The 10845-nt window shown below is 56.7% G+C and overlaps 1 protein-coding gene across 1 annotated transcript; it reads right to left on the bottom strand.

Moving 5' to 3' along the window:
- Positions 1-6594: 6594 nt before the first annotated feature.
- On the bottom strand, positions 6595-8568 carry SPACA3 (sperm acrosome associated 3). Its single transcript, XM_041001438.1, has 4 exons — positions 8367-8568; positions 7593-7751; positions 7136-7214; positions 6595-6661 (listed from the first exon to the last, which is right to left on the bottom strand). Exons 1-4 carry the CDS (start codon positions 8551-8553, stop codon positions 6595-6597), a joined length of 492 nt encoding a protein of 163 aa, XP_040857372.1. The 5' UTR covers positions 8554-8568.
- Positions 8569-10845: the final 2277 nt, after the last annotated feature.

Raw genomic sequence — 10845 nt, 5'->3', positions numbered from 1 at the left:
TCCCAGCCCAGGACAGGGGACAGCAAGTCAGGTGGGACTGAAGCCGGAAGGAAGCAAGAGCCCCCTATGCACACATCGCAGACTCTGCCCAGCCTCGCTCGGCCCCCAGGCCCCGCCGTGCGTCCCTCCCAGGAGACAGGCGTCACGCTCTGGAACTGTCCCAGAACCGACCTGCCATCACATCTCACTGCCAGATGTACAAAGCACCTGCATGCTCAGACTTGGTAGGGTGCCCACTCCACGTCGTCCTGTCCACGACAGCCCTTCCCCGCGGTTTCCTGCGGCCGGTGCGGTGGGACCGGGTGCCAGCCCCAACATCACCCGGAGGAGAAACCACGCAGTCCAGAGGAAAGCGCACAGCGTCCTGCTCCATCTGGTCCTTGTGTCATTTATGAACGTTCCTCACCTGCCCACAATGCCCTTCCCCCGACCCCGGCTGGCCCCAGCTGGCCAGCACCCATCTTCCACCCACCACACACACCCTGTGTCTGCTGTGACGGTCTGGTGGCCTGGGGGACCCCACCGCCCAGCGACGGCACTTCGTCATTCTCCCCGTGACACGGCTTGTACAGTCTCATTCGTTTTGATTTGGGGGCTTTTTGTTTGTTTGTCGGAGTTTTTGGTTTTGTTTGAGGTTTTTGGTTTTTGATGTTTCTGTTTCCATTTTCTTTGGCGTTTATTTATTCGTGCTTCAAGCCACGGTCATATTAAAAGCTGGTCTTGTGGAAATGGCTGCGTCCCGTTGCCTTTGCCCCGTCCCCAGGTCCTTCTCCCCCAGAACCTTAGGGGAGGGTCCTGTGGGCCGGGTGATGTCCCAAAGAACAGTGCAGATGTCTCATAGTGGGCGCTCTCCCTGATTTATTCCAACTGGGAGCCTGGGAAATGGCTTCTCGCTGACTTCTTGACCGGCTAGCAGGTGCCAGGCACCTTCTAGAGCTGCCCTTAGACCACAGGTGGGAAGGGGGTGGCAGCCAACGCCCTCCACTGGAATGCCCTTGTAGCCTCTGCTTCCGCCTGTGCCCTGCTTCCTCCCAGCCCCTTAGAAGTAGCAGTGTCAACTGTAATCTCAAACCACAGGCTACAGGAGCCATTGCCAGAGAGCCGGCAAGATGCCGGGCTTTGGCTGGACACAGGTTCCAGCGTGGCCTCCCTCCCTTACCCCTAGCCCACCTCCTGCCCCCCGCAGGACCACCTGCCTCGCCCACTGGGGCATTGTGCAGGAGAGTTTCTTGTTAGGATGGAATTCCTGGCTCGGAAGCATCATGCCAGTAGCCCCTGTGTGATACTCCCTTTAGCCTTCCAATGGCCCCCCTGCCAACTCAGACTCCCCCAAAGCAGTAGGAAAGGCCTCCTGGAGCCCGAGCCTGCCCACGGGCACACAGGAAGCACCTGCAAGACCAAGGGCTCATGTCTGGCTCCCGCTCTGCCCTTCAACCTCTTAGGCTGCCTCTCCACTCACACAAGGAAGTCACTGCTCCATTAGGGTGAAGGGACAAGCACCCCAGACCCTATGGCCTGCCTGTCCCCAAGGCTGCAGAGCTGTACTGGGATCCCGCACCTCTCTGGTCTCCCTCTGAGGGTGAAAACACCAGGCTGGCCAGGAGATGGCAGTAATGAGGATCATGATTGGCTGGGGCTGCCCCGGCTCTGAACAAAACTGGGTTTGGGTTCTGAGACAGAGTGTGCCATTGCTAAGAAAAGCCCTATGTGTGTTCTGTCATTGCTGTGGCAAATGACCGCCACCTCGGTGATCTCAAACACAAGCGTGCTCACCCAAGGTTATCAGCGTAATCACATCCTCAACAGTCTCATATTGTGGACAGTCATGTAGACACTGCCTGGAGGGGTTAGGATGTGGATGTCTTAGCAGCCATAATTCTGCCCATCCCAGACTCTCTGAACCACCTTAATGCCCCATTTTTTAAAGGTTTATTTGTTTTTGGAAAGGCAGATTTACAGGGAGAAGGAAATACAGAAAGATATCTGGTTCACTCCCCAGGTGGCCACAACAGCCAGAGCTGCACTGATCCGAAGCCAGGAGCCAGGAGTTTCCTCCAGATCTTCCACACAGGTAGAAGTTTTGGGCTGTCCTCAATTGTTTCCCCTGGCCACAAGCAGGGAGCTGAATGGAAAGTGGAGCAGCCGGGACATAAACTGGTGCCTCTACAGGATTCCAGTGCATGCAAGGATTTAGCCACTGAGCCATCACACCAGGTCCTGTCCTATTTTCTTGAATCTTTATTTTAAAAGCAGAGAGACCAAGAGCGTCCATCCACTGGTTCGCTGCCCAAATGCCCACAACAGCCAAGACTAGGCCAGGGGGAAGGCACAAGACCAGAATTCCATCCAGGTCTCCCATGGTGGGTGACAGGGACCCATGCACTTGAACCACCACCGGCTACCGCCCCGGGTGTACAACAGCAGGAAACTGCAATCAGAAGCAGAGCCAGGCAATATGGGACGTGAGCATCTTCACCAGACACCCACCCTGTTGTGCCCTAATTCCCTGAGCAGGAGGGAGGGACAGGATAGGCTTGAAGTCACACAGTGAGGTATGGCTGTGCCAAAGCTTTCACCCCAAGCTCCCAGGTTCCCAGTTCCATTGTTGGCCCACCAAGAGACGCTCCCTTGCTGCAAGAAGAACTGAGTGCACTAACTTCCCTCCGTGCCGGGGGGCGGGAAGTCCACCCACAGTGACAGACTCACTCCAGCCGCTGCCAAGTGCCCTGCTGCTGCCCAGACTGTCAGAGGCAGAGGAGCTGAGATCTGAGGGGCCGCCTCCGACGGCTCCTGGCGAGGTTGGGGGCCGAGTTAAACGTCTGTTCAGTTAGTTGGGAGTCTCTTTGATGCGCCTGCCTTGTTCCAGTTTAACAGCCTCATACATTTTTTAAAAATCTATAGCTTAAGTTGCAATTTGAACTGCTTCATTGGATATCTGACTCTCCAGGAAAAAAAAAAATAGATCAATTTGTGATGCAGCAAAGGATACTCGAACACGTGTGGATAGCCTCAGAGCGCTCAGGAGTGCACCGCCTTTCTGATACAGGGGTTCTGCTTTGTTCAGCTTGGAGCCTGTATGCATACTCATTTACAGAAAATAGGGTGGCGTGGGGAGAGGTGTGCAGGAAGCTCGAGAGAGCAAGAATCACCAGCCAGCTCCCTTCTTCATGGATGGTTAACAGGAGACTCAGTCTAAATTCAAGGCACTGCTAGGTGTCTTGTGACCATCATTTGGGGCAAGAGCCCAGATGTAAAGGCAAAGGTCCCAAGAGACTGGGGAAACAGGGAACGCTGGGATGCACCAAGGGCCAGGAGTTTCCACAAATCACCAATGCACACCGCATGGCCCCCTCGAAAACAGAGCCAGCCTGGTTGGCCACCTGGGGAAAGAAGAGGACGCTTCTCTGGGGACCCAGGTCAGGGGCCCAGCTGAGGTTTTGTTGTTTGGGGAGGAGAGAGCTGGAATTTGCCAATTTGCCTGCTCTCCAGCAGGAAGCTATTTGAGACTTGGAGCCACGAGCAGGCCTGGGGAGGAGCTGCTGGTGCCACCAGCCCTTTTGTTGTGGGGAGGGGTCTTGGGTGAACACGCAGGAGGAGGACAGAGATGGGCCCTGCTCACAGGCCTGGGTTTGGCAAGATGCTCAATACCTTCTGTGAAGCTCACTTTAGGGCACTTGAACCCAGAGGTCCAACCCTGGGACCACTTCCTCCCCAGACTCAGAGATGGCCATTGAGGTTGGAGGGTCAGACAACACGTGGGGCCCGAGGGTTTCTGCAAGGGAGGCCCAGATCCCCGCACAGCGCTCAGCAGCACAGGTGGGCTGACGCAGCAGAAGCAGAGAGTGGGGTCCAGGCCCCCTCACCCCACTGGCAGGGAGGATCTGTCTGCCGTGTGCCCTCCAGGAATTTAGGAGCGGAGCAGAAAGCACACACAAGGAGCGAATCCAAATTCCCAGGTAAAGCTCTGGGAACTGGGGTCGCACACATGTCCAGGGGAACATAGTGGCCACGCAGATAGATGTAGGCAAGTGCTGAGGGCTGAAGAACCTGTCACCAGGCTGGGAGTAGTGTCATGGCCAGGGTCCTTCATGCTCTGTCCCCACTGCCCCATTCCCCAGAGTCAATGACTACACTCGCTGAGCTAACAGCTTTCTCCACACTCATTTGAGACCCTTGGAATCCTACTGGGGCATGAGGTTTTAGCAGGTTGATGATTTGGTGGGGTGTAAAGCACGGCTACAGGACCCAACCCTGTTAGAGGACAAATAGGAGGCGTTCTTGCTCAGTTGATCCTCTGGTGAACTTTTCTCAAGAACAAAGCACCAGGGCTGGCAAAGGCCTTGGATGAAGGTCAGCCACAGCCACTGTAAACCGAACACGACACTGAACCACTGATGGTGCTTCTCTGGGTAGCCGTGTCCTCCACAATCAAGGGACAGGACCTGGAAACGGACAGGCAAGCCCCTTTGTTGCTTGCTAAGACCAGTCAGTCTACGAGTCCGGGTGCAACGTGAGAGGCAGACACCCAAGATGGTATGGGACCTGCTCACAGCCTGTGTTCTCCCATCCACAAAACAGCAATGTCGCCCAGTCCCCAGGGTTGTCACAAGGGTGAAATGAGCTGAAGGGCACCTCTTAGCTCTTCTTGGTAAAACTTTCTTAAATCTCATTTGGATCAATGATGTATTGAGAAACAGTGGGCATGACCACATGGGCATATATAAAATGTTTGCACACAATGTGTGTTGGAGGTGGGGAGGCGTTTTAGAGCCCAGCACCCATCTGGTATCTGAGGATCCAGACTAATCATGACCAAAGTCATTCTGGCAGGCACCAGTCCCCCTTCTGAAAGGACATGTATGATGATCATTTCCAGTCTGCAGGAAGAAATAAGAGGGTAAATGGGATTAGGCCCTGGCCAAGATTTTTCTCTCGTTGTTTTTGTAAACCTTCGACACCTGCTGCTCTTTGCGCCGTAGCCTGTCCCGCAGACTGCCGAATGACTGAGCAGCAGTGACTAGGGATGCCAAAACAGAGGAGGGATTCTGTGAAAACTTTGAATGCTTGTGGGGGTGCTGGAGGAGGCCCACTTAGGGGTGCATCAACACCCAAGCCACCCACTCGGATGCTGAGGGTTCTCCGAGTGACCTGTGAGTTCCCCTCCTCCCCTACACCACTGCTGGGTTCCACCCACATCTGAGCAAGGCAGCCATGGTGGTTTCGCTTATTTAAAGCCCACCCACACCTAGAGAGTGGCTGTGAAGACTGCTTGGGGCTGGACGACCTGGGCAGCCTTCCTCCAAGCTGATCTGTGGGTTTGTTGAACTAAGGCATCACCGTTGGGGGTCATTTGCCTTCAGTATAAGCCAGCTTTTGTGGATTTTCAAAAGGAATTCGATCTGATCCTTTAGCAGGCTCAGAGGAGCTAGCTGGGCAGGGGCTGCAGCAGGCGTGCGCACCACAAGCTCCTGAGCAGCAGGCGTTCCACAGGTGCACCAGGCGTGCTGTGCTCGCTGCGGGAGGCGGCCGGGGCTAGCCAACCTGGCCGGGCCAGAGCACGTTCTCACAGATGCTCTGGGACTCAGATGGAAGCTGGGACGGGCACGTTTGGCAATGGAGATGCTTGAGCCAAGGCTTAGGGGCAGAAGAGAATTCTCAGGCTTGGACAATGGCGATCCCTGCTGTGTAGGTGTGTGGATCTTTTTGACCCCTGCTCCTACCCCACTGGGCTTTCCAGCCCAGCAATGGAGGCTGACAGGCTCCCCATACCCCAGCAGCACCAGCTGTGTCATCTTGAAACTCTGGAGCTTCTGAGGGTGCCCATCTCTGCCTCCGGCTGTAGGGTCATGAGATAAGCTACAGAAGTGTCACTGGCATCCTTCACCCCAACATCCAGCCATTTGCCAGAATTCACAATCCCTTACCCAGCAAGGGACCTTAGGATGGTTCTCAGCAGCACTTGAATCTCCCACCACTAGAGGGCGGGGAGGAGCTGGGCCAGAGACAGCTCCCTGCCCTGGCCGCGGTATTCTAGCAGTCTCCAGGGCCAGTGCCAAGGCATGGTGACGGCCATCTGCAGCCACACGAAGTGTTTCCCAAGGGTCTTCTCACACAAGCCAAAGGCACACACCGCAGCCAGCCAGGGTGCCACACACACTGCAGGACCCTCACAGAACTTTGAATTTTAGACTTAAAGTGTACCCCTACACAACATTTGGGATATATTGATCATTAGTTATGTCTTGTATATCCAAAATTCAAAGCTAATTGGGGCACCTTTTCCTGTTATTGTTTTGCTAAATCTGACCACCCAAAACTCAAACTGCCAGGGGTAGGCAAAGAAGACACTGACCCTCCCAGCCAGCTCCCAAGAAAAGGACACGACACTGGCGAGCCCCTGCAACCCAGCCCAGTGGACAGGGTGAGGCGAGGAGGCACCGAGACACTCTGGCTCCCACTGGGCACATGGTGAGCTGCGGCCCACTGACACACGCAACTGCACTTTATTAGGCAGCCTGTCTGCCCAAGCCCGTGTCCCAGCCCACGTCCATCGCCCAGCCTGCTGTGCGTGGTCTGCTCCAGGCCGAGAAGCTCCTAGAATTCACAGCCGTCCACCCAGTCGCTGAGGTCCTTGCCCTGGCAGTGATGCCTCCAGGCCTCCCTGAGGGCGGAGAATGAGGGAAGGGAGCCACCTCAGATCGCAGGGAGGAAGCTAGGGCTGTGAGGCAGGGCAGGGCAGGGCAGGGCAGGTGGAAAAGGGGCCAGAACCCAGGCAGGGGGTCCCCTGGAAGAAATGCTGAAGAGGGAGTGGGGAGCGAGGCTCTAAACAAATGAAGGCAGTTTCTAGCTGCCTTGTTCCCCCAGCAAAGAAAGTTTTTCCCAAGTTCCCCCCTTGCAGGCCCAAGGGCTTCCTCTGCACCCTGCTGCCCCTGGAGGCAGGGATGCCGCCTTGCGCGTGTGCAGGACCCACCACACGCCTCACCAGCTGCGCAGCTCACCGCCCCCTCCCAGCAGCTCTGCCAGGTAGGTGGGGCACTGCTGTGTGTGCTCTTTTCTGAATGAACATCTGAGACTGAGGTGCCAAGTGCCCAGGCAGGAGCACCACCCAGCAGGGCTCTGGGCCCACGTGACTTACCAGTAACCCAGCCCCAGGGGCTGCTGGCTTATCTTCATGGCACACAGAACAGTATCCTTGAGGTTAGGGTTCAGCAAATCTGGGGTGGGAGGCAGGGAAGCACCATGAGGAAGCAGAGGGTTGGCCATGCAGACTGCTGCCTCTCGCTCGCTCATTCATTCTCACACACACACGCACACATGTCAACCCTTACCCATCTCTTACCCATCCGAAAGCCCAGGCATCTCTATTCCTCTCCCCCTCCCTGTAGCTCTAAGGCCAGTCTCCTATCCGGGACCCCCAAGTCAGATGCACAGACAGCTCCCCCCTCCATCACTTGTTCCCTTCCCTCTCCCCACAGCAGCCCCCCTCCTGTATTTGGTGATGGTGTAGGGAGTAGTCCTTCTTCAGAGACTTGAGGGGGCAAGCTGAGCTGGGGAGGAAGCAGGGGTCAGGGCTGGGCCCAGGGCCACCCTACCAGAGCAGTAAATCCGGCACAAGTTGAGGGCCTTCTGGGAAATGTTTTTGCACCACCTGCGGCTGTTGATCTGGAAGATGCCATTGTTGGTGCTTCCATCAGCCTCGTGGTCCACGGCGGCTGTGTTGAAACCACTGGTAAAGTAAGCGAGGCAGACCCCTGCGTGGGGCAGACACAGGCCTGGGGTCAGCCAGCCCAGCCACGGATTTCCCAGGCAGGCTCCACACGCCTGCCTCCCTGGACCGCACCTGCCTCCGGGTGACCAGGGCGAGCCTTGGGATGCTCTGTAAGTGACTCAGGCATCCAGAGGGCAAAGTGACTTCCCCAGGTAGCAGGGGTCAGCACGGGCCCTCAGGCCTCCTGACCCAGGCCAGCAACTCGCCCACCTTCCTAGCAGGGCCCAGTGTTTCTTGGGATGAATGGCCAAGAGTGAAATCTTTAGAAGCAAGGTTAGGAGAGCCGTATGTGGGATCCACACAGAGGGATGTGACAGAGGAAATATTAGTGCACGTGTGGATTCCCAGAGGGCATTTCAAAACTGCCACCTGCAGAAGTTTGACTTCCTGTATTTGCTCAGCTGGCTTTGACCCAATTTCAGTCGGAATGTCTGACCTTCCCTGTCACAGCTGAGTCTTGGGTACCATGTTGCTCAGCAATTTATGCTGCCCACAGGGAAACTCAAAGGGTTGATCCAGCTCCAGCACCCATTGCTTGCTGTCCGCAGTGTTGGAGAGAGTGGGGGGGCTGGGGTCAGCTCAGTTGAGGGGTGCTCACAGTCAGACAGGCCATAGCCACGATATCCATTGAGACCGAAGTCGTGTAGCACTTTGGCCAGCTCGCAGCGGCTGTAGACCTTGGCCTTGCCGGAGGGGAGCTGGCAGCTGAGCAGAGAGAGGAGGGCCAGTACAGTAATCCCACAGGGGTGCAGCCGCCTGCTGGGTGCCCGGCGCCTGGCGTCCATGCGGGCGGCCCCCGTGGAGCCCCTGCCACTCTGGCTCAAGGCTGAGATGGGCAGCCCACCAGCTGACGATCCGTCCGCAGATGGTGACAGCTCAGAGGAAGAGGATGGCTCAGGTCTGAAGGTTCCCCTGGAGAAACAGGAGATGAAGGTAGGCGGAGCGCGAGGACCCAACCCAGCGCCGGTCCTGCCTCCTCTCCTCCCGCAGGGCTTCCCATGGTCCCTGCCCAGCCACTGAGAAACAGAACAGGAAATGGGAGCAAAGACAAAGCCTGAACCCCACAGCGCATGCCAGGTGCTGTTTGAGCCTGAGGCCCCAGAGCTGACGACCAAGGAGACACTGAGCTTTAGACAGAGACCACAGGCCTTCCCAAGACTCCAAGGCCAAGAGCAGCTATCCCCACAGGGGATGGGCCGAGCAGGATCACCAACATAAATCAACCAACCGGAGCCTCCCTTTCCAGCACAACCCCGCCCCTTGACGTGGACCACAGCCAAGTCTCCCGATGCACCTGCTGCCCTGGAGGTGGGAGCTGCTGTCTTTGCTCCCATCGAGCCCCCTGGCCATACTTGCAGCTGGGTTTCATGCCCATTGCCTCTTGTGAGCCAGCACCTTGCACAGACCCCTCCCTCCTTCTCTCCTCAGACTGCCTGCCCTGCTTCTCTCTCCTGCTCCGTTGGTCCCAGCATGCTGGTGGACATGGGTGACCTTGGCCTGGTGGCTCCTGCTCAGGATTACTGACCTTCCCTCTGCTGTCCCTCAGCCCCCACTCAAACACAGGCACTCCAGTACAGGACTCGGGCATCCTAACTGGCATCTCAACCACTAGGCCAAATGACTTTTTATTTTTTTAAGGCAAGGGGACAGAAAGTGACAGAGACCTCCCGTCTGCTGGCAACAGTTGGGACTGCGTTGAGCTGTAAGCCAGGAGCCAGGGATTACATCCGGGTCTCCCACAAGGGAGGCAGGGACCCAACTTATCAAACCATCCCCTGCTGCCTCCCAGGGCATATGTAACAGGAAGCTGACTCAGAAGCAGAGCCAGGGACTTAGACATGAGACACAGACATCCCAATGGTGCTGGAACCAAATGGCTGTGCCATTGTCTGCACAACACCCACACAGTGGCTCCAACCTCTGGCGGTCCCCACGGCCTCTAGAATGCAACTGTGCCAGCCTCACCCTTGCTCACAGGCTCACTCAGGATGCCCCAGCTATAGAGAGCATCAGCCTGTGCATTCCCTCTACTCACTTCACCCTTACACATGCAGTCCCATCAGGATGAGCTCCAGAGCCAGCCTCTCCTGGCAGGCTCCCTCCTCCAGCACCCCACCCCACAGCTCATCACCCTGAATTGTCATGCATGTCAGTCTTTTCCCCCCAACACAGCCAGCTTCCAAACAGCAGCGGCCTGATCTTGTTTACCTGAGGCCAGCAGTCGCAGGATCAGAGCGGCTGCCTAGTGGCTGCTTCCCAATCCTTGGCACCTTGAATCCACAGCCAGGCGAGCGGGAGCTACTCCCATCCAGGTGCCAGGGAAGAGAGGAGGCGAGACAGCTACCCCTGCTGAGGTCTTAAAAATTCATTAGATGCTGTGCCAAGTCTTTCTTCAATGTTTTCTAACTTAATCTCACCTAATCCTCTTGACAGGTCAAGGGGAGTCAGATTAATAATACCCCTCATTTACTGGAGACTGAGTTCGGAGCTGCACGGTGACTGCGCACTGTGTAAGGAAGGGACATTAAAGGCAAAGCTGTGCTGAGCGGTTCCCAGCAGGGGCTGGGTTCTAGGGCTCGGCCTGGTGATTCGGAGGTCAGAGAGTGCCAGCAGGCTCGCTCACTCTCGCTCGCTCTTTCTCTTCCACCTCCTCCCCCTTCCCTCCTCCCACCATTACCCTCTCCTCTCCCGCAGCATGCCCCAGCTCTCACCACCCCCTTGCTTTGTCCATACCCCTCTCTGGTCAGCCCAACCCAGAGCCCTGGCTAACAGCTCTCAGAGGAAGGGAAAGGGGGCCTGTTGATGGAGGGGGGATCCTCCTCACCAGAACCAAGATGGTGGGGACAGTGACAATAGCAGCTGTGGCCCACACTGCTTCAGCTCGGGCACACCCCTACCATGTTCCTGCCCCGGAGCTCCAGGCACCCAGTGTCCAGACAACACCAGGGCAGGGCAGGCTGCAGACTCTGCTATGACCTTCTAGAACTCTCTGCTCTGTGAGCTCATCTTCTAGAACCACTTCCTCCCCGCTGAGCCTGGGTCTGGGGCCTACCAGGGAGCTTCCATCCTAATCCCTC

The sequence above is a fragment of the Ochotona curzoniae genome, unplaced genomic scaffold, assembly GCF_017591425.1.
Source record: "Ochotona curzoniae isolate NIBS_2020 unplaced genomic scaffold, NIBS_Ocur_1.0 scaffold_2453, whole genome shotgun sequence".
NCBI lineage: Eukaryota > Metazoa > Chordata > Mammalia > Lagomorpha > Ochotonidae > Ochotona > Ochotona curzoniae.
The sequence above is the reverse complement of the archived record's forward strand: the minus strand, read 5'-3'. Positions and strand labels throughout refer to the sequence as shown.

Excerpts from the sequence above, each read along its gene's own strand:
- SPACA3 (XM_041001438.1), bottom strand. The coding sequence starts at position 8,553 with ATGGACGCCAGGCGCCGGGCACCCAGCAGGCGGCTGCACCCCTGTGGG. Across the intron at positions 7,752-8,366 it reads TGGCTATGGCCTGTCTGACT|GGGTCTGCCTCGCTTACTTT; the intron begins GTGAGCACCCCT and ends TGCCCCACGCAG. Across the intron at positions 6,662-7,135 it reads CCCCTGGGGCTGGGTTACTG|GGAGGCCTGGAGGCATCACT; the intron begins GTAAGTCACGTG and ends CTCCGCCCTCAG.